This window comes from Takifugu flavidus, unplaced genomic scaffold, assembly GCF_003711565.1.
Source record: "Takifugu flavidus isolate HTHZ2018 unplaced genomic scaffold, ASM371156v2 ctg374, whole genome shotgun sequence".
In the NCBI taxonomy this organism is placed as follows: domain Eukaryota; kingdom Metazoa; phylum Chordata; class Actinopteri; order Tetraodontiformes; family Tetraodontidae; genus Takifugu; species Takifugu flavidus.
Window position 1 is genome coordinate 1 of NW_026621997.1, and position 22,500 is coordinate 22,500.

The 22,500-nt window shown below is 54.9% G+C and overlaps 3 protein-coding genes and 2 long non-coding RNA genes across 5 annotated transcripts in view; 1 reads left to right on the forward strand and 4 right to left on the reverse strand.

Moving 5' to 3' along the window:
* The first annotated feature begins 6 nt into the window (after window positions 1-6).
* Window positions 7-3,702, forward strand: LOC130520419 (glutamate receptor ionotropic, NMDA 3A-like). Its single transcript, XM_057024141.1, has 6 exons — window positions 7-223; window positions 539-654; window positions 876-1,027; window positions 1,819-1,980; window positions 2,053-2,123; window positions 2,810-3,702. The coding sequence occupies exons 1-6, from the start codon at window positions 162-164 to the stop codon at window positions 3,345-3,347; spliced, it is 1,101 nt and encodes a 366-aa protein (XP_056880121.1). The 5' UTR covers window positions 7-161; the 3' UTR covers window positions 3,348-3,702.
* A 483-nt stretch (window positions 3,703-4,185) lies between these two features.
* On the reverse strand, window positions 4,186-11,380 carry plppr1 (phospholipid phosphatase related 1). The gene is made up of 8 exons (XM_057024143.1): window positions 11,085-11,380; window positions 8,900-8,986; window positions 7,462-7,650; window positions 6,751-6,883; window positions 6,430-6,680; window positions 6,151-6,327; window positions 5,191-5,322; window positions 4,186-4,871 (listed from the first exon to the last, which is right to left on the reverse strand). Exons 2-8 carry the CDS (start codon window positions 8,957-8,959, stop codon window positions 4,839-4,841), a joined length of 975 nt encoding a protein of 324 aa, XP_056880123.1. The 5' UTR covers window positions 8,960-8,986; window positions 11,085-11,380; the 3' UTR covers window positions 4,186-4,838.
* LOC130520421 (uncharacterized) lies at window positions 5,329-6,142 on the reverse strand. The gene is made up of 3 exons (XR_008948830.1): window positions 5,911-6,142; window positions 5,601-5,633; window positions 5,329-5,556 (listed from the first exon to the last, which is right to left on the reverse strand). It is a non-coding gene; the product is annotated as an uncharacterized LOC130520421 (long non-coding RNA).
* A 4,293-nt stretch (window positions 11,381-15,673) lies between the features above and the next one.
* On the reverse strand, window positions 15,674-17,875 carry LOC130520418 (uncharacterized). Its single transcript, XR_008948829.1, has 2 exons — window positions 16,392-17,875; window positions 15,674-16,250 (listed from the first exon to the last, which is right to left on the reverse strand). It is a non-coding gene; the product is annotated as an uncharacterized LOC130520418 (long non-coding RNA).
* Window positions 17,876-18,541: 666 nt separating this feature from the next.
* The window catches only part of LOC130520417 (ankyrin-1-like), a 10,383-nt gene continuing 6,424 nt past the window's right edge, over window positions 18,542-22,500 (reverse strand). Inside the window, exons 7-8 of the mRNA XM_057024140.1 lie at window positions 18,743-18,809; window positions 18,542-18,665 (exon numbers count right to left, since the gene is read on the reverse strand). Of these exons, the coding sequence (XP_056880120.1) occupies window positions 18,777-18,809 (33 nt within the window). The 3' untranslated portion in view covers window positions 18,542-18,665; window positions 18,743-18,776. The remainder of the gene's footprint in view (window positions 18,666-18,742; window positions 18,810-22,500) is intronic.

Consider the following 22,500-nt stretch of genomic DNA (forward strand, 5'->3'; position numbering starts at 1 on the left):
GTGGTCTCCAGGAGCCACCACCTTCCTGGTTGCTGCTTCCTGCTCCGCGTTTCAGACGATGTTCTTGTGTCCCGCAGCTGCACCACCCGTCCCAGGGGTTCCGCTTCGCCACGGTGAGAGAGAGCAGCGCCGAGGACTACGTGAAGAAGAGCTTCCCTGAGATGCACGAGTACATGCGGCGCTACAACGTCCCCGCAACACCTGACGGCATCCAGCAGCTGAAGTAAGAGGGGCGCCACTTCCTGAGGCGAGCTAACGTTAAAGCGAGCTAACACTGAAGCGAGCTAACGCTGAGGCGAGCTAACGTTAAAGCGAGCTAACGTTAAAGCGAGCTAACGCTGAAGCGAGCTAAGGCTGAAGCGAGCTAACGCTGAGACGAGCTAAGGCTGAAGCGAGCTAACGCTGAAGCGAGCTAAGGCTGAAGCGAGCTAACGTTAAAGCGAGCTAACACTGAAGCGAGCTAATGCTGAAGCGAGCTAACACTGAAGCGAGCTAACGCTGACGCGAGCTAACGCTGACGCGTCCGTCTGCTCTCCAGGGCCGACCCTCAGAAGCTGGACGCCTTCATCATGGACAAGGCTCTGCTGGACTACGAGGTCTCCATTGACGCCGACTGCAAGATGCTGACGGTGGGGAAGCCCTTCGCCATCGAAGGTGAGCGATGCTGCTCTGGGAGGCAGAGTTGGCGTCTCCGACTCTTAATCTTCAGTGCTTTTAGCCACTTCCTGTGATGAAAATGTTCCCATGGCGACGTCTTATTACTGTAGCTCCACATTCCTGCGTTGTTGCTAATGACTTAATGCACCCTTAAGCCTGCCGGACAGCGTGCGCATCACTTCCTGTGGCTGAGCTGGGCTAACGGATGTGTGTTTCAGGCTACGGAATCGGACTCCCTCAGAACTCTCCGCTCACCTCCAACATCTCGGAGCTCGTGAGCCAGTACAAGTCAGACGGCTTCATGGACCTGCTGCACGACAAATGGTACAAGGTGGTTCCGTGTGGGAAACGCAGCTTCGCCGCCACCGAGGTAAGAAGGCGCCGCCGGCTCGTGTCCGGCTCAGGCTAACCTGCCGCTGTTGCCATGGTGACGGAGTTACAGCTGGTTAAACAGGAAGTGGGTCATGAGTGGTTGTGCTTGGTTCTTCGCACGTGTCAACCTGATACGAGCTGGTTCTGCAGAACCTCCCTCCAGTCCGGACCGCTTTGGTCTCTGTCTTTGGTCTCTGTCAGGAGAAACTGTTAGCATTAGCACGCTTCGCAGGTGGTCCAGCAAGTAGGGAATCTGGGAATTCTGTGTTTGTTGTATCCGTCTGTCGGTGGCGAGGAAATCCAGAAACTCCTCCCACTGCTGGCTGCTTCCTGCGGCTTTAGCGGAAAACATCTGCACAACAGCTGGAGGTTGGTGGGATGTTCCTGGGACAGGAATTCTCTTCTGATCATGTGACCACAGCCCATGGATGGGTGGGCGGGGCGGCAAGCTCAGTGACGGGTGGGCGGGGTGACGGGTGGTGTGGTGGGCGGAGCGTTGGGTGGGTGGGCGGGGCGGCAAGCTCAGTGACGGGTGGGCGGAGCGACGGGTGGTGTGGTGGGTGGGCGGGGCGGCAAGCTCAGTGACGGGTGGGCGGAGCGACGGGTGGTGTGGTGGGCGGGGTGTTGAATGGGTGGGCGGGGCGGCAAGCTAAGTGACGGGTGGGCGGATCGTTGGGTGGGCGGGGCGTTAGGTGGGTGGGCGGGGCGGCAGGCAGAGCGTTGGGTGGGCGGGGCTTGGACCTCTTCAACTTCCTGTGTGCCTCCCATAACATCCTGTTTGTCTTCCAGACGCTGCAGATGGGAATCAAACATTTCTCTGGCTTGTTTGTGATGCTGTGTGTGGGCGTGGCCTTATCTCTGCTGACCACCATGGCCGAGCACCTCGTCTACAAGGTGGTGATTCCCAGAGTCCACGAGCCGCGGTTCAAGTACTGGCTGCACACCAGTCAGGTGGGCTCCACCCCAACCTCCTCCGAACAAGTCGCGCAGATGTGCTACATGCTAACGTGCCTGTTTCTCCAGAGATTACACCGAGCCCTGAACTCCGCCTTCACTGACGATCAACTGACGACCGTCGCTGATCCACAGAAAAGGTACGTGCGCACGTTTCCAGATGCTCACTGTTTGTGAGCGTTGCCACGAGGGGCAGTGTTCTGACTTTACCATGGTGAAAGAAGCTTCACACGCTAGCGACAGCGCTAACGACTTCCTGCTAACTGGTGATACACCTGCAGTCTCAGGTGTTGTGTGTGTGTTTGCATATCACAAGTCTGCATCCTCCTACCAAAGTGGGGACATTGTGACTGTGGGAGGCTGGACCTGGTTCAGGTCTGGTTGGGATGGCTGGTCTCCGGCTCGGGGCCGTGTCCTGAAATAGACTGTCTCAGCCACTCGACCCCCCAGGACAAGGGTGACATGTGCAGCTATCTGAAGGACGCTAACCCTGCTAATAGCTTCCAGCAACGTCTGCGTAGCTAGTCAGGAAAACCAGCTCCCTCCGCTGGTCTTTGCACCGGGACCTCCGAGACCTGTGCTCCTCCACCTCCTTCTGATTCTGCTCCTCCACCTCCTTCTGCTCCTCCATCTCCTGCTCCACCTCCTTCTGCTCCTCCATCTCCTCCTCCACCCCCTGCTCCTCCATCACCTCCTTCTCTTTCGGCTCCTCCTCCACCTCCTCTATCCACTCCTCCACCTCCTTCTGCTCCTCCATCTCCTGCTCCACCTCCTTCTGCTCCTCCATCTCCTCCTCCACCTCCTTCTCTTTTCTGTTTACCTTCAGGTGCAACGAGGGAAACCACCAGTCAGCGTCCCGGAACCCTCCGGACTCCTCCCACTCGAACAGGCGCCGGCTTCTCCTCAGCCGGATCCAGAAGGAGCTGGAGCGGCCTCCAGCCCAGGAGCGGAGTCCAGCCCAGGAGCTGCCTTGCTCACTGACTCCTCAGACCCCCCCTCAGCCCCTCCCCCCTCTGGAGCAGCACTCGTCCAATGGTCGGTCTGAGCTGATTGGCCGGGGGTTTGGATCCGGGTCGGGCTTGACGCTGGGCCAGTGCAGGGGACTGGGTGCTGGGCACCGTGGACCAGGACCGGTCAGGGCGACGTTGGTTCAGGAACTGTCTGAACTGGAAGATCAGATCCAGGTGATCAAGCAGCAGCTTCAGGCGGCCATGAGGAGGAAGCAGGAACTGGAACAGTTCCAGTCGGAACACCGGCCGGCTACAGGGCCCGGCTCCGGCCAGCCCACAGCACACCAGTTCAGCCAGTGTGCCCAGTCCCACCAGCACACCAACCAACACACAAGCACTGGCCCACAATTCTGAAGAGTTTCTCTGTGGATCTGGAACCAGGATCCTGTTGGGATCCTCAGGACAGGAATATTCTCCTGGAACTTTTAACTTGCTGCACCTCGTTCCTGCCCCCCCTCACCCCTCGTGGCCTGGGCAGGGGGCAGATCTGGATTAGCCTCATGAGACCTCCTGGGCCTCTTCAGGTGTGAGGTGGACCTGAGGTGTGTGTGGAACACGTCAGTTTTTCCATGAAGATTCACCAACCGAAGCTTCCCAGATCGGCACCGATCCTCGTGGTGCTGTTGGGTCCCTGATCCGTTCCTGGTGCGTCTCTCTGGGATGTGTTTTCTCCCACTTTTGTCCAATTAAAACCTTTGCTGTCTTCTTCTCTGCTGTCCTTTCTTACCCAGCTCTGATTGGTCAGCTGGTCTCTGGCTCCTCCTCACGTTTCACTTCCTGTCAGTGTTCCACTCTGTTGGGGGCTGAGACGCAGAGGGTTCCTGGTTCCAGTCCCAGAGCAGACAGAACATGGGAGGTGTTCTGGTAGCAGGGGGAGCACTGCCCACGTACCCTTGAGCAAGGCACCGAACCCCCGTGACCTCCGTGACCCCCGTGAAAGGGATCAACACTTCTCAATCAGCTAGCATCTTCTGTCAGGGTTCAGGTTGCCATGGTGACAAATCCAGGGAGAATCATTTATCTACACCTAACAAAAATGCTCTGTTAGCATTTTAGCAACCTCGGCTACATGAGTTCAAAGAAATAAAATGGCTAAATAATTGAAGGAAAATAAAAGAGGAATTGTAGACGAGGCCCAAGCTCCTCCCACATCCTGGTTTTCTTCAACTAAAGTGACAAAACGTAAACAACGTTGTTGCTACTGACGATTTATTGGTCGAACAAGCTGAGAAACAAAAGATCAAAGTAAAGTCACATTTATGATCACGATACTGATGAGAAACGGCTTCATGCTGGGCGAATCACCTGGGCCTCCGTGGGGGGGGTTAGCTATGGCTAGCTGTGGCTAGCTGTGGCTAGCTTTGGGTAGCCGGGTTAGCGTTTCTTGATATCTGACGTTGGACACATCACTTAAACATGTTTAACAGCAGGCAAACAAATGGGAATATATGTGTAGATACGACAAACGAGCGGATCCGATCCTTCAGAACCAAAATTCCATCTTGACTCTACAAACGTCACGACATTAAGTTTGGGACTAACGCGAGGGGGCGGGGCTACCAGGAGGTGAGGCTACATCACTCGCTTTTACAAAATGTACAAAACATCTTCGTCCACCTACAAACACACAAACACGTGATGTTTCCAACGCTCCCATCTGGATCTGTGCTTAACGGAGAATCGGAGAAACTTCGGGAACGTTGGAAACATTTTTGTGACCGAATCGGAGAAATGAGAAGTGTTTCTGTCATCTGGCAAACGGAGTCACGTGACGCGCGTCCTCGTTGGTCACTGTGTCTGGAGGCGCTGCGGAGAGGCAAACGTGACCCGGTGCTGCCCCCTTAGTCATGTGACCTCCGTCATGGATGCAGAGTGGTTCTGGGGGGGGGGGGGGGGGGATGGGGGGGGGACACGAGGAAGAGAAGTGAACAACGTGATCGCTAACGTGACCTTCCTGAACAAATCTGACTGTTGATGGAACCTTTCACCTGTCAACGACCCTTGACCTTTACCCTGACCCCTTAATCCTGAGCCCACCCCTTGACCTTTACCCTGACCCTTGACCTTTACCCTGACCCTTGACCCCTACCCTAATCCTAACCCCTGACCCCTGACCCTGCTCGAGGAGCCAACCGTGGTCTCCACCTCTGGCCGGTCCTGCTGGCTCAGCAGCTGGGCCTCACAGGTGTTTGCGTACCTGAGCGCTCAGGGTCTCCAGAGGAGACTCCACCCGGGGGAAGGTCATGAGAGGAAGGCCACGATACTCTTCAGCCTTCTGGTGGACTGTGGAACTGTGGACGCCCTTGAAGTTGTTCACCACACACAAACCCTGAAAACAGGAGAGAAAACGGGTCAGAACATCCTCAGCTCAGGTGTTCATCTGCCCCTCTGGTCACAGGTCAAAGGTCGTGGCATGGGCAGGTGATCTCCAGGCTCCTCCTGCTGACCTACTCCTGGTTTCAGACTCCAGTTCTTCCTTTGCTGGTTGGATCCAGTTTGTTTAGTGAGCTGGAGTCCTTGAAGACACCAGAACTAACTAGAACTAACTGAACTAACTAGTCACCTGAACGAACTAGTCACCTGAATTAACTAGAACTAACTAGTCACCTGAACTAACTAGTCACCTGAACTAACTAGTCCCTTGAACTAACTAGTCACCTGAACTAACTAGCCCCCTGAACTAACTAGAACTAACTAGTCACCTGAACTAACTAGTCCCCTGAACTAACTAGAACTAACTAGTCACCTGAATTAACTAATCACCTGAACTAACTAGTCCCTAGAACTAACTAGTCACCTGAACTAACTAGTCACCTGAATTAACTAGAACTAACTAGTCCCCTGAACCAACTAGTCGCCTGAACTAACTAGTCCCCTGAACTAACTGAACTAACTAGTCGCCTGAACTAACTAGAACTAGAAGCTGCTGTTGGAGACCGGACACGCTGAGGAGAACCAGCAGGGTAGAAGCCCTCCCAGGCCAACAGAGTCAGAGTCGGTCCGGCTGGAGAACCATCGGTTCAGACCCCCGTTGGTCCCCAGTTTGGGGTTGTTGCTACGGCGAGGGGGGGCCAGGACTGAGGGGGGCAGTCCCCCCTGACCTTTGACTTTACGGCCCGAGTGGTGGAGGCTGGATTTCTTTATTGTGTTGAATCACCAGGAACAGGGCCACAGCAGATCCCAGGATGAATCCAGCCACCACGTCGGAGCAGTGGTTCCGGTACTCCGACACTCGGTTGAGGCCGGCGAGGAACGCCGAACACAGCGTTCCCAGACAGAGGACGGGCTTGGCCAGACGGCTGGACTTGGTCTTGATGGTGCTGGTGACGTACATCTGAGGAGCAGGAGGTTCTCTTTTAGCTGGGTCTCGCTCTTTTTTAACTGGTTAACTGGTTAACCGGGTTAACTGGTTAACCCGGTTAACTGGGCTGCTCACCGTGACGTAGACCGCTGAGTAAACGCTGAGCGCGGCGTCTTTGGACGGGAACGAGCGGCGAGCCCTCTCCACCACCGCCGGGTTCCCGGTGCAGATGTTGCCGTTGGAGATGAACTGGTGGTGGAAGCGGCAGTCGCTGCTGGTGTAGTTGGGCTTACACACGGACAGGAAGTAGGGCGAGAGGCCCCCCGTCACCACCTGGCCGGCGTTGACGAAGATGTCTGTGGCGAACAGTCCGAACGCAAAGACACCTGCGACACACCGACGGGAGTTTAGGCGGGAGCGAGCGGCGTGACGACTCACGATGACCCGGCGTCCTACCGGTGAAGCGGACGACGCGGCGCATCAACGGGTTGAGGTAACAACAGTCGCCCGTCACGATGGTTTTCTCCTGGGCCAGCAGAGCCGCTCGGGTCGACTTCATCACGTACATGGAAACTTCCCCGATGAAAATCTGAGGGAAAAACGGCGAGAGCAGCTGAAGCTCCTCCCCTTATACACACATGCACCTCCAGGCCCCTCCCACCACAGTTGCCTTGGTCACTAAAAATGCCTGAATTAAATGATTTAAAATATAAATTAGGACGTGCAGTGGACAGAGTGTGTGTGTGGGGGGGGAGTGGATGTGTGTGTGTGGGGGGGGGGGAGTGGATGTGTGTGTGTGTGTGGGGGGAATGGATGTGTGTGTGTGACTGAGTTAATGTGTGTGTGTGTGTGGTGTGTGTGTGTGTGACTGAGTTAATGTGTGTGTGTGTGTGTGTGTTCCTGTGTGGTGAAGGACAGCCTGAGCTGCGGGGCTACACCGCCCCCTGGTGGCTCGGTTTCTGACGGTTTCTTCATCACAGATGATCCAAATTCATCTTTGATCAAAACAACTTTGATAATAAATAAAAAAATAAACAGATTAAAAGATTCATTTTATATGAATCTCTTCAGATGCCGAAGGCTCTTTCAATATCTCACCGACGTGGAGGAATGTAGGTCACATGACCTCGTGTAGGTCACATGACCTCATGGGTGGAGCTCACTCACCACGGCAGCGGGTGCGGCGGCGACCACGCAGTACAGGACCAGGGGCGGGACAAAGCCGGATTCTTCGGCGCCCGGATACGGCTTCATCAGCTCAGCGTCATTGCAGAAGAAGCCCTGCACGTGCACGCGGAACAGGTCCGTGCACTCCATGTAGTACGCCAGCAACGCGGTGGCGGACATGATGACCAGCTGGAAGAGGGACGGGTGGGCGGAGCCACACAGGAGGAGGCGGAGCCCAGTTAGTGAGGCGAAAATCCCATCATCTGACAGGAAGCAGACCAGTAACCCCCAGCCCCCCATCACCCTCTCATCCTCTCACCCTCCATCACCCTCTCACCCTCCATCACCCTCCATCACCCTCCATCACCCTCTCATCCTCTCACCCTCCATCACCCTCCATCACCCTCTCACCCTCCATCACCCTCTCATCCTCTCACCTCTCATCCTCTCACCCTCTCACCCTCTTCTCTCCATCACCCTCTCACCCCCTCACCCTCTGATCCTCTCACCCTCTCACCCTCTTCTCTCCATCACCCTCTCATCCTCCATCACCCTCTCACCCTCTTCTCTCCATCACCCTTTCATCCTCTCACCCTCCATCACCCTCTCACCCTCCATCACCCTCCATCACCCTCTCACCCTCTCATCCTCTCATCCTCTCACCCTCTTCTCTCCATCACCCTCTCATCCTCTTCTCTCCATCACCCTCTCACCCCCTCACCCTCTGATCCTCTCACCCTCTCATCCTCCATCACCCTCTCATCCTCTCTCTCCATCACCCTCTCACCCTCTTCTCTCCATCACCCTCTCATCCTCTTCTCTCCATCACCCTCTCACCCCCTCACCCTCTGATCCTCTCACCCTCTCACCCTCCATCACCCTCCATCACCCTCCATCACCCTCTCATCCTCTTCTCTCCATCACCCTCTCATCCTCTCACCCTCCATCACCCTCCATCACCCTCCATCACCCTCCATCACCCTCCATCACCCTCTCATCCTCTTACCCTCCATCACCCTTTCATCCTCTCACCCTCTCACCCCCTCACCCTGTTCTCTCCATCATCCTCTCATCCTCTCACCCTCTCATCCTCTTCTCTCCATCACCCTTTCATCCTCTTCTCTCCATCCTCTAACCCTCCATCACCCTCCATCACCCTCTCACCCTCTCACCCTCTCACCCTCTTCTCTCCATCACCCTTTCACCCTCCATCACCCTCTCACCCCCTCACCCTCTGATCCTCTCACCCTCTTCTCTCCATCACCCTTTCATCCTCTCATCCTCTTACCCTCTCATCCTCTTCTCTCCATCATCCTCTCACTCTCTCACCCTCCATCACCCTTTCATCCTCTCACCCTCTCACCCTGTTCTCTCCATCATCCTCTCACCCTCTCATCCTCTCACCCTCTCACCCTCCATCATCCTCTCACCCTCTCACCTCGATGAAGATGAAGCAGGGGATGATGGAGTAGCTGTGCAGGATGTTGTTGGATGCCATCGTGGCTCCGCCCCCTCTGGGTTCAGTCTGAAACAATGACAGGTTACCGTGACAACAGAGTCATGGTCAGCAGGACAGTTTCCCGGCTTCTCCACGGATCAGGTGACCTTTGTGCTGAGTCAGGTGACCTGACTAAAGCTGGGAGAGGAAGTAGAAACCTGCGTTAGCCGTAGCATAGCGACGTTAGCTGCTGCTTCTCTTCACCACAAACGTGCAGCATTTCCTTCCCTCCTCCCACGCTAACGATCCCTCACGTCTCCTTTTATTAAACCCAACTTTCAACTTTGGAAAGAAAATGAAACAAGAAAACATCATTTTCCTCAGTTGGTTTCCTGTCATTCCCTTGGAATGCTAACAGCTATGCTAGCACTGATGCTCCAGCGCATCTCTGCTGCTATTAATATCCTCTTCATGTCCCTTCTGGCACTTTGGACGGATTCATGGAACAAACACAGATCTTCAGCCATCATGGCTAATGGCTACTGGCTACTGCTAATGGCTAATGGCTAATGCTGCCTATCATTTAATGCACGATGTCAGGAGACAGGTGGACCTCAGGAACCCGTGAGCTGCTAACAGCTGCTAACAGAGATGAGAGATGACTGGTTCTACTGGGACAGAGATGAGAGATGACTGGTTCTACTGGGACGGGGGGGAGAGATGACTGGTTCTACTGGGACAGAGGGGAGAGATGACTGGTTCTACTGGGACGGAGGGGAGAGATGACTGGTTCTACTGGACGGAGGGGGGAGAGAGGACTGGTTCTACTGGGCCAGGGGGGAGAGATGACTGGTTCTACTGGGACGGAGGGGAGAGATGACTGGTTCTACTGGGACGGGGGGAGAGATGACTGGTTCTACTGGAACAGAGGGGGGGGAGAGATGACTGGTTCTACTGGGACGGGGGGGGGGAGAGATGACTGGTTCCACTGGGCCAGGGGGGAGAGATGACTGGTTCTACTGGGCCAGGGGGGAGAGATGACTGGTTCTACTGGGACAGAGGGAGAGAGGACTGGTTCTACTGGGACGGGGGGGAGAGAGGACTGGTTCTACTGGGACAGAGGGGGGAGAGATGACTGGTTCTACTGGGACAGAGGGGGAGAGATGACTGGTTCTACTGGGACAGAGGGGGGGGAGATATAACTGGTTCTACTGGGACAGAGGGGGGAGAGATGACTGGTTCTACTGGGACAGAGGGGGGAGATGACTGGTTCTACTGGGATGGGGGGGAGCGATGACTGGTTCTACTGGCCAGGGGGGAGAGATGACTGGTTCTACTGGGACGGGGGGAGAGATGACTGGTTCTACTGGGACAGGGAGGGAGAGGACTGGTTCTACTGGGACGGGGGGAGAGATGACTGGTTCTACTGGGCCAGGGAGGAGAGGACTGGTTCTACTGGGACAGGGAGGGAGAGAGGACTGGTTCTACTGGGACAGGGAGGGAGAGATGACTGGTTCTACTGGGACGGGGGGAGAGATGACTGGTTCTACTGGGCCAGGGAGGAGAGGACTGGTTCTACTGGGACAGGGAGGGAGATGACTGGTTCTACTGGGACGGGGGGAGAGATGACTGGTTCTACTGGGCAGGGGGGAGAGATGACTGGTTCTACTGGGACGGGGAGGGAGAGAGGACTGGTTCTACTGGTTCGGGGGGGAGAGATGACTGGTTCTACTGGGCCAGGGGGGAGAGATGACTGGTTCTACTGGCCAGGGGGGAGAGATGACTGGTTCTACTCTGGTTCGGTCGGGGGGGGGGGAGAGACGACTGGTTCTACTGGTTCGGGGGGCTTCATCTTCTCTGGTTCCTGTTTCCTTTCCTGCTCCTCATATTTCATTGATCATCCATCCATGGGGGGGGGCTCACGTCTCGAGGCTGTCTCGAGGACAGGTGTCTCCACATTCCGACATCGATGATTCCCGATCAGCTCTGATCGCTAAAGATCTCCGGTCGGCGCGAGGAGCGAAGAACAATCACATCGATCGATCGCAGCGCATCAATGATCGGCTCCGTCAGACAATAGACGCACAATCCCGCTTCCTTCAACCAGCCCGCACAAACCCGCACATTGTCACGCGCAGCCACACGCACGCGCTCGGGCAGCGTTAGAAGACAAGCGCACACTCACCGCGCGGTGCTGGAGGAAGAATCCGGAGAATCAGGGAGAATCCATCACAAAAACAGCCTCAGCGCTGCTCCGCCATGCTCCGGGTCTGGGGGGGGCGTGGGCGGAGCCTCGGCGTGGGCGGAGCCTCGGCGCGTGCATCGCGCTCTCGGCTCTCACGGAGCGTGCTGCACTCAGTGTTCCGGGTTCCCGAGGGCCCCCGGGACCAGTCCTGGAACTGGCCTGGACCCGTGTGGAGGAGCAGAGGCTGTGCGGGTCTGTGTGCGGGGTCGGCGCGTGTTTCACTCTCCAGAACCCCCCCGAGCGACTGGAGACGCCCCCAGTTCTCCCAGTTCTCCCAGTTCCTAATGATGAAGCCTCGCTGGTGTTTGTTTTGGTTTGAAGAGCAGTTAAATTTCAAGAAATCAATAAATACGAACTATTACTAACGAACACTGAGATTAGGGACAACAGACAAGTCAACAGACGGAGCTGAGCCAAACATGCGCTGTGGCGCCGCCTGTCGGTGACGTCTGCAAGCAACGTGCCTCCAGGGAACTTCTGGACTGTCACGAAGGTCTCCAGGGGTGTGGGCGGGGCCTATCCTGGGAGGCTAACATAGCCAGATGCTGGAGAACAGCACGTTTTGGAAGATGTTCCTGGTTGAAAAGATCCAGACGTGTCCACCACCTGAAGTCAAATCATGCAAACATGCTAGCAGTCAAAGAAGAGAACAGCACGCTAGCACTAGCACTAGCACTAGCACTAGCACTAGCACTAGCACTAGCACTAGCACTAGCACTAGCTGTACGGCTGATAAAACTAGGACATGATGATGTCATCTGTGCTCCGTGCACGGCCTGGTGTTCACTGATGCAGAACCAGCACGGCTGCACCCGGGCCGGCGTCTTCTGCCCTGCAGCTGATCCGGGACCTGAGTCCTGGTGCTGCTCCAATCCACATCTGAAGGTAGGAACCCCAAACTGGAACCAGAGGGGTCCCAGAGAGCAGGTGACCCGGTGGGGGGGGTTCCACGTCACGGCAGGATGAAATCAAAATGTCTCCTCACAGCACTGTAGTGTGTGTGTGTGTGTGTGTGTGTGTGTGTGTGTGTGTGTGTGTGTGGTGTGTGTGTGTGTGGTGTGTGTGTGTGTGGTGTGCGTGGTGTGTGCACGCGCGTGTTAGGGACAGAACCATCAAGGCCCGTTGCCCTGGAAACCAGGCAACCACTCAGGAGTTGCTGAGGAACCAAATACTCCGATCAATGAGGTTCTCTCTCCGTCACACAAACACGCATCAGTCGGCCGTTGCCACGACAACCCCCAGCGCCAGGTTATTTATAGCAGCAGTTCTGATGTGGTTATTTTTGCATTTTCACCCGTTTAGAATGAAACTTGTGACACAGCGTCGGTCAGGTTCTTTAGAACCCGACCCCAACCAGCTCCTGAAGCTCCAGGAAGCCTGGATGAGCACTCCAACGGATCTGCCTGGGAGACGGGTCCCTCAGCTGTGGGTCTCCTCCAGGTTAGGGTCAGGGTTTAACTAGGGTTTAACCCTAACCCTAACCCTCACCCTAACCAAAGGGGTTTTAGGTTTTCCTGACCCAGTTCGAGGGTCTAAGGCCAGAGGAGTCCACAACTGTGAAGCTCCTAAATCCTCCGAGGCAACAACATTTGTGATTTGGGTTCTAATATAGAAGAAACGACACAAAATTAAACCTCTGGCTCAACATCAAGGACATCAAGGACAGTGCACAGTTTAGCCTGCCAGGTGGGCGTGGCCACATTTGGATGGGCGTCGGCCTGTCTTCATGTCAAACATCAAAGCTTTTAGGGCTTTGGGCATTGCTTGTGTAAGGTACCTTATGGCAACATTTATTCAGATTCAACATATTTATAAAATGGACGCAGCGTCAGATCCAAACGGACCAGAACATAGAGGCGAAACCATGGCGATGACGTGGTTCGCGGACTCAAAGATAGCGTCCATCGAACCGCTCGTTAATCACTTTTGTGAACGGATGAGCGAGGAACAGTGGCAGCTGCTGAAATCAGGGGCCCCCGACGCCGCCAGTAGAATCCAGATCGCTGAGCTGGTCCTGGGAATGATCAAAGTTCTGACAACCAACGTGCTCACGGCTCTGGAGCACCTGAAGCTCCACAGGTCCGAGGAGGAACTCTTGGACAGCCTGAATGAGGTCATCACTCAGATTTCTCACCAGACGTTGTCCTTCCCCGACAGGATGGACAGCGTCCAGTCCAAATGTCTGACGACGCTGATCACCAAGGAGGTGTCGGAGAGCATCACGTCTTCTCTCTGTGAATCCAGCTCCTCCTCGTCTTTGCTGGAACTCAAGCACCGCATCGTCAACCCCTACAGGCTCAACGCCATGGTCACGCACGCCGCCAACATGTTCAACAACATGAAGATCAAGATGAAAGCCCTGTTTGTGCGGCGGCGGCTCGTCCGCCTGAGCGACGGCCAAGACGTCCCCGAGCCACCGGAGAAGGACGACCGGCGTGACGAGAGCTCCAGGACGGCGGCGTCCCTGAGGAGCACGATGTCCGAGAGTCTCCACGGTGAAATCCGAAACGTGGCGAGCGGGATTGTGACGCCGCTGACGGACGACCTGCCCAACGAAGACTTTGAGAAGCTACTGTCTGAAATCAGCGAGGAGGCCCAGAACCTTTCGGAGGCCATCGGCGCCGCGCTCAGCCCCAAGACGTCCAACCGGCTGTGCAAAAACATCAAACTAAAGATCAGGAACTTTTTCACGAACTGCATCGCAAAGGTCTGGAGGCGCCGGATGCTGGAGCAGCTGAAGGACACGCACGAGCCTCAGAGCCCGTCCGCCGGCCACGAGCTGCTGGAGGCGCTGGTGGAGAACGTGTCGTCCCAGCTTCAGGTGTGCATCCACCGAGACGAAGAACCTGCAGGAGAAAGCAGCGAGACTCTCTGCTACAGCGCTGCCATTGACGACGTCAACGCCTTCATTGAAGAGCTCTACTCTATGGTGGACCACTACTTCAAAGGAGAGGTGGCCAAGGCACAGGCGGAGCAGCTCAGCGTGGCCATGACGCGGGACGTGTGCTCGGACCTCCAGCACAAAGTCTGGACCTTTGTGGCCTTGATAAACTGGTGGCTGACCACACAGGTGACCAGCATCAGCGAACAGGTGACCCTCACTGACGAAGAGGAGGTGGCAGGCCTCAGAGGGGCCCCCGAGGAGGGTGAGGACAGAGCAGGCGGGACGGCCCACATCACCCAGGAAACGCTCCTCTACCATCTCATCGACAACATCCTGTTGAGGATCTACGAGAAGACGCACCTGTACGCCCAAAACAGACACGACCTCCACAACCGTCTCTTCGAAGTCGTCGGCTCCAACGTGAAGAAGGAAGCGGCGACTGTCAGCATCCAGATGGCGAACAACATCGGTGGCAGAATCTCCGGGGAGCTGAGGCGGCGGTGGGGCGGCGAGCACAACGTGGTGACCCTGCTGAACCTGGACAGTCCGGTCGTGGACATGTGCTTCGTCTCCGTCTTCAAGCACCAGCTGACCAAACCGCCTTAGGAGAGGCGCGGATCCTGGGAACGACCACGGGAACCAGCCACCTCACGCTGCCTCTGCTGAGATATTAAAGGAGTTTGAAACTCAAGCTGCTGGTTTGTGGTGTTTGTGGTGATGTCATCACCACCAAAGGTGCGTTAGGGTATCTTCTAAGAGCAGCACATCTTCTCTGACACACCCCAAAATGTGCAGCCTGCTGTTACCGTGGAGACGGAAATCTGATTTTGGAATCAGACTCTGTCGTTCGGGGGTGTGAAGAGACACAGGTGAGACATTCAGGCAGGCGATTGTCCAGGAGGTGGTGAGGGCACAGGTGACTCGACATGGGGGCGGGGCTTGTGTCAGATGGAGCCTGTCAGTCACATTTATCTTCATGTCCAGAGAAACTTTGAAGGTCCCTGAAGACCAGAAGAAACAAACCTCATCGTCGTGTGTGGTCCTGCTGAGGGTTCCAACACACACACACACACACACACACACACACACACACACACACACACGCACGCACGCACGCACGCACGCACGCACGCACGCACGCACACACACACACACACACACACACACACACACTCACAGTCTTGTTTTGATCTTCTCCCTCCTCTTCCTGCTCATCTTCCTCTTTCTTCCTGCTGTGTCCTGTGAGAGCTCAGGTCCTCATTGTGGACCCCGGAACCAGACCAGACAGGCTGACCCTGGCCCGAACAAGGGCTTGTAAGCAGACCTCTGGAATGGTCTGAGGGGCTGGTTCTGCTGATAGATCCTGGTCCTCCAGCTGCGATGGTCCAGCTTCACTATAATTAGAGAACCAGGTCCACACAGGAGCATTCTGATCCAGACCCAGATGGACCCAGTCAGAACTGGAGCCCCACAGGGCTGCGTGTTGGGCCTCACTGGTTTCTGGATGAACCTCAGGATGACGGCAGCTGGGGTTCCTCTGCTCAACTCTCATCACCTAAAGAATGTGGCGCTAACGTGTCTCTTCTCATCATCAAAGCATCAAAGCATCAAAGCACGTCAACGTCATGAGTGTGAACATCAGGCGTGTTTTGTATCATCTTTATTGATATTTGAGCTGGTGAACACGTTAAGATGAGCGATACATGTCAACGCTGCACGAGTCTGATTTAAAGGTCGTATATATTTATTTATTTATTTATTATTTATATTGACTTTGTCTCGTCTCACCTGGACGATGAAAAAAGAAAGAGTGATCAAAGCTACAAAGTGTCTACATTCCTCGCCATGTGGGCGTCGGCCTAATCTACATAACGCTGAAGAGACATCCAGATGAGGGTGCATAGCATTCTAACGGATGTTCACACACGGTGGCGACGCTGTTGTGCGCACGTGTGCACGTGTGCAGTTGCATTCCTATGATTCCATATTGCCTTTACATTATTCAGGTCTCCACTCTGACGGAGCAACAGGTGACAGAGAGCAGAGCGCTGATACATGACACAGGTGAACAACGTCCAGCCAGCGTCAACACACTCACACACACACACACTCACACACACACACACAACACACACACACTCACACACACACACACACACTCTCACACACACACACACACACTCACACACAGTCTCTCACACACACACACTCACACACACACACTCACACACTCTCACTCACTCTCTCACACACTCACACACTCTCTCTCTCACACCACACACACCACACACTCACACACACTCACACACACACCACACACACTCACACACACACACACCTCACACACACACACACTCTCACACACACCACACTCACACACACACACACACACACACTCTTTCATGATTCTCACTGAGCAGAAACTGAAACCTGAGATATGAAACTGATCTGTGGCTAAAGTGTGTGAATATTGATGACTGAGGGTCGTCCGGGCTACAGTTTACAGTACTTTAGTTAGATTTCACCGATCACGTGCTACTATGACCCTGACCCCACAGGGGGCGGGGCCACCGTGACCTCAGATTAACATATTCAAATGTCAGTATTTGCTACGTTCAGTGCTGTTTGAGTAAAAACAATCCTTCTGTGGCCTCCCATCATGCACCTGTCCATCATCTACTTCCTGTCCATCTTCATCTACTTCCTGTCACACCCAGCTTCCATCCTCATGAGTGTTATTGCTGCAGCTCTGTGCATGTGTGTGCATGTGTGTGCGTGTGTGTGTGTGTGTGTGTGTGTGTGTGTTCACGAGTCTGGGGTCAGGTGAAGCTCAAGTGATCACAGTGCTGTCTGTCTACACTCCGACTCCCGATCACACACTTGTGTAGAACTACGTGCACTTCCTGTCTCCTGGTCCCACGCCGAGGCCTGAATAGATGGTACGAGGGTGAAGACGAGATAAAAAAGTTTGCAAGGGAGGAAAATTTCAGTGTTGTTGAGCTCAAGCTAACACACATTCACCACTGTCACCATGGAAACACTAGGAGGGGGCGGGCTCCAGCTGCCAGAGGAAACAAAGCTTCAATGACGACAAAAGGGAAAACTCACAAAGCAGGAAGTGGGCGGCGGCTTTGCTTATCCCACCCAGTCATGGGGCGGCGTTGAAAACACATGCAGAACACGTACGACCACACAGATTGTGCATTCCATTAGAACTTGGAAGTTGGTTTTTCCCAGTTTTCGGTCCAGAAAGCCTCTCTGGAGTTAGCTGGAAGTATTCGGAGTTACTACGGATGAAACTTCATGGAGTTCACAATCCAAGATGGCTGCTCCATTTAACAGCTGTCAATCAAATCTGTTGTCTTATGCTAACCGAGTGCTAACGAGCTGGCCACATTAGCCAGAGGCGTCCATCTTGGTTTTCTGATTGGTCACCTTTGCCAACCCTGAACTTCCGAGATAATGGAACACTCCAGTCGAGTGCATGTACATTGGGGGGTTTGTGGGCTCTCAGGGTGTGTGTGGGGATCAGGTCCATGTTATTGTCCCCCACAGCTTGCCCCTTCAGTGTGTGGATAATGACAGTTGAAAGGTCAAAGGGCATGCACCAGCAGTCATCATGCGTGTCACAGGAAGCACTTTTTGATAGTTTTTGTGGGTGATGTAAAAAAGGTCATGCGGTCGTCTGCTTCTTCTTCTTTACAAATGTTAGAAAACTACAGGTTGAGCTTTGATGGGTCTGTGGTGGTTTCTTCTTCTGTGGTCTGGCGGGTGGCGGTGGCTCCTACGGAACAACAACCGTACCGTCAGTCCCAGTCGGGTCCGGTGGATGGCGTCCAAACCTGACACTGACCTCTGCTTGTCTCAGTGGTTCAGGCGGCGCAGGCCGCTGCGCTGCAGCGCCGGGCTGCCCCTCCTCGCCTCCGGGCCCACCTGCAGGGGGAGACGGGCGGGGGCTCATTATTCCACTGCTGCCTTCACAGGTTCAGCCAAACCTGAACCCAGCAGGTGCGTCACAGCCAGAACCAAGACTCACCTTTCGTGCACGTGTGTTCCCGTGTTCAGGGACACAGCTGCTCTCAGCGGGGTCCTCTTCCGTCTCCTGTCTCTGTAGAAAACAGCTCATGTTAGCAGCCGCCAGAGGCCCCGCCCCCTGCCAGAGGCAGGACGTGAGTAACCTGTGCCAGAGGCCCCGCCCCCTGCCAGAGGCAGGACGTGAGTAACCTGTGCCAGAGGCCCCGCCCCCTGCCAGAGGCAGGACATGAGTAACCTGTGCCAGAGGCCTCGCCCCCTGCCAGAGGCAGGACGTGAGTAACCTGTGCCAGAGGCCCCGCCCCCTGCCAGAGGCAGGACGTGAATAACCTGTGCCAGAGGCCCCGCCCCCTGCCAGAGGCAGGACGTGAGTAACCTGTGCCAGAGGCCCCGCCCCCTGCCAGAGGCAGGACGTGAGTAACCTGTGCCAGAGGCCCCGCCCCCTGCCAGAGGCAGGACGTGAGTAACCTGTGCCACACACCGGAGTCAGGAGGCTCTCTTGGGCCACGCGAAGGTGCGACACGTCACGTCCCAGGGATCCTGCCCACCCTCGCAGGGAGTCCTTGTCGGACACGTAGGGAGAGAAGGCGCCGCCCCCGACGACCCTGCAGGTGGAGACGGACACGAGTGTGGTGAGAGGGTGGGGGGACCTCAGGGGAACCCCTGGTTCTACCTGACCCACCGGTGGTCTCCTTGGTGCTCCACGGCCGGTCCTCTCATCTCTCGCTCCTGGATGAAGACCTGCTGGCCTGAAATGAAACAACCCTCCACTAAACCAGCACTTCCTCTGGGTCCTCCTCCTCCTGGCTGCTCCCCTCTCCTCCCGTCTGACCTCTGACCTCCCAGCTGTCCATTCAGGTTGACCTTGGGCACAGCACCACCGGCCCTCACCCGGTCTCTGTCTGGCACTGAGGGCAGCTCCTGTGGTGCCTCCTCCTCCTCCACCTCTCCCTCTTCATCCTCCTCCTCCTCCTCCTCGAGCTCCATGATGGAGCCGCTGGCTCCGCTCGCTCCGCTGCTCGGTCGACCCAAGCTACAGGGGAGCGAGAGGGTGGCGCCCTCGGAGTCATCGGCCCGGCTGCTGCCCTCCAGTGAGGAGTCCTCCACGGTCACCAGCGAGGGGCTGAGCCCCGCCGGCCACACCTGCATCTCTGACATCTCCATCAGCGTGTCCTCCTCCGTGGTGGCGATGGGAGCGCAGTCCAGACTGGACACATCCCGCCAGTAGGGCTCTGTGCCCAGCGGGGAGGCCAGGCTGTACTGCAGGGAGGCCGGGGACAGCAGCTCGTCCTGGACCAGAGCAAAACCTGGAGAGGGGACAGGCAAGAACAGAGACTAACAGCAGCCCAGCACGGGGGGCCGAGGAGGGGGGTGTGAGCAGAGGGTGGTGCCGAGTCCTGTCCCAACACACACACACACGCATACGCACACACACACGCATACGCACACACACACACGCATACGCACGCACACACACACAAAAACATAGACACACAAGCACACAGACATACACACACACACACACTCACACACAGACACACACACACACAGACACACATATACACACGCAAACATACACACACACACACACACAACCATATTTGATTCCAATCTTCACACACTGATATTCACATTCCAGTGGAACTGGATCCTGGGATCCATCGTTGTGATGCTACAGCTAACGGAGGCCGACCTGGTCTGTGATGGCTCAGAGGAACCAGATCACCTGGAGGATCACCCGAGGATCACCCGAGGATCACCCGAGGATCACCGGAGGATCACCGGAGGATCACCCGAGGATCACCCGGAGGATCACCCGGAGGATCACCCGAGGATCACCCAAGGATCACCCGAGATCACCCGAGGATCACCCGAGGATCACCCGAGGATCACCCGGAGATCACCCGAGGATCACCCGAGGATCACCCGAGGATCACCCAAGGATCACCCGGAGGATCACCTGGAGGATCACCCGAGGATCACCCAAGATCACCTTGGAGGCACCGACCAGCGAGCAACCGGAGGGAGAGTTGCTGTGACCCGACATGAGACAGAAAATCGGAGGGTTTGGTGACTTTCAGTGATGCTCAGCTCACGATGAACACTGAAGATCAGCTAGCTAGTTAGCCACCAGTGCTAACTCCTCCTTCAAAGTCCTCACTCACTCACTCACTCACTCACTCACTCACTCACTCACTCACTCACTCACTCAGAGTGATGACATGATGTAAATGAGCAAGAAAGAAAAGATTCCACAAAACAAAACCTGCATGTTAACACTGAAGTGTACACACACACATACACACACGCAGACACGAAGACACACACACACACGGACACATACACGTAAACATACACATGTATAAACACACACACACATACACACACACACGGACACACACGGACACATACACACACACACACGCAGACACGAAGACACACACACACACGGACACATACACGTAACATACACATGTATAAACACACACACATACACACACACACACGGACACACACGGACACATACACACACACACACGCAGACACGAAGACACACACACACACGGACACATACACGTAAACATACACACGTATAAACACACACACACATACACACACACACACGTATATACACACACACATGTACACATACACAACGCACACACCACACGGACACATACACACACACACACACAAACACACACACACAGACACACACACACACGTGTATACACACACACATGTACACACACACACACACACACAACCATATTTGATTCCAATCTTCACACACTGATATTCACATTCCAGTGGAACTGGATCCTGGGATCCATCGTTGTGATGCTACAGCTAACGGAGGCCGACCTGGTCTGTGATGGCTCAGAGGAACCAGATCACCTGGAGGATCACCCGAGGATCACCCGAGGATCACCCGGAGGATCACCTGGAGGATCACCCGAGGATCACCCGGAGGATCACCCGAGGACCACCGGAGGATCACCCGAGGATCACCCGGAGGATCTCCCGAGGATCACCGGAGGATCACCCGAGGATCACCCGGAGGATCACCCGAGGACCACCGGAGGATCACCCGGAGGATCACCGGAGGATCACCCGGAGGATCACCCGAGGATCACCCAAGGATCACCTTGGAGGCACCGACCAGCGAGCAACCGGAGGGAGAGTTGCTGTGACCCGACATGAGACAGAAAATCGGAGGGTTTGGTGACTTTCAGTGATGCTCAGCTCACGATGAACACTGAAGATCAGCTAGCTAGTTAGCCACCAGTGCTAACTCCTCCTTCAAAGTCCTCACTCACTCACTCACTCACTCACTCACTCACTCACTCACTCACTCACTCACTCACTCACTCAGAGTGATGACATGATGTAAATGAGCAAGAAAGAAAAAGATTCCACAAAACAAAACCTGCATGTTAACACTGAAGTGTACACACACACACACATACACACACGGACACATACACACACACACACGCAGACACAAAGACACACACAGACACATACACGTAAACATACACACGTATAACACACACACACGGACACATACACGTAAACATACACACGTATAAACACACACAAATACACACACGCAGACACGAAGACACACACACACGGACACATACATGTAAACATACACACGTATAAACACACACACGGACACATACACGTAAACATACACACGTATAAACACAAACACATACACACACACACGTATATACACACACACATGTACACATACACAAACGCACACACACACACGCACACACACACACGCACACACACGTATAAACACACACACAGCTGACAGATAATGTTCAGTGTTCTTGTCAGTCCTCAGATGAGGACTGAGGACTGTAGTCTAAAAACTACTTTTTCTTATTCCTGAAACTGAAATAAGTGAAATAATCACTTGAAATGACGGTAACCAGCGTTGTCATGGTAACCTTGAACATTATTTGCTACATGGATGAGGGACGTGACACTGAGTGTGTGTAACAAACATGCCAGTACAACACGCCAGTGAGCACGTCAGCAGTCACATGAACAGCAGCACTTTGCCATCATTGTGAGGACTCATTCATTCATCCCTGGCCCCGCCCCCAACCCTTAAACACACCCCCGAGGTTGTGAGGACCTGATAAAATGTCGTCTCCTTGAAATGGTCCTCACTATGTAGCATATACAAGAACACACACACGTCATGCAGAACATGCACATGCACATGCACATGCACGTGCACAACCAGTAAAACACACGAACAGCTGAGGAAGAGGAGGAACTCTGCTGGGCTGAATGAGGGAGGAGCACAACAATAGAAGATGAAGAGGAGGCGGCCCAGAGGTCAACATGATGTCATTATGAGGTCAGAGGTCGGAGGAGAAAGAGCTGTGAGGAGGAAGAGGAGGAAGAAGAGGA

Bases quoted from the DNA above. Each gene is read 5' to 3' on its own strand.
- LOC130520419 (XM_057024141.1), top strand. From the start codon at position 162: ATGCACGAGTACATGCGGCGCTACAACGTCCCCGCAACACCTGACGGC. The intron at 224-538 runs GTAAGAGGGGCG...TCTGCTCTCCAG, and splicing joins GACGGCATCCAGCAGCTGAA to GGCCGACCCTCAGAAGCTGG. The intron at 1,981-2,052 runs GTGGGCTCCACC...CTGTTTCTCCAG, and splicing joins ACTGGCTGCACACCAGTCAG to AGATTACACCGAGCCCTGAA.
- plppr1 (XM_057024143.1), bottom strand. From the start codon at position 8,959: ATGGCATCCAACAACATCCTGCACAGCTACTCCATCATCCCCTGCTTC. The intron at 6,681-6,750 runs GTAGGACGCCGG...GGTGTGTCGCAG, and splicing joins CCGCGTCGTCCGCTTCACCG to GTGTCTTTGCGTTCGGACTG. The intron at 4,872-5,190 runs GTACGCAAACAC...CCCCCCCCCCAG, and splicing joins TGGAGACCCTGAGCGCTCAG to AACCACTCTGCATCCATGAC.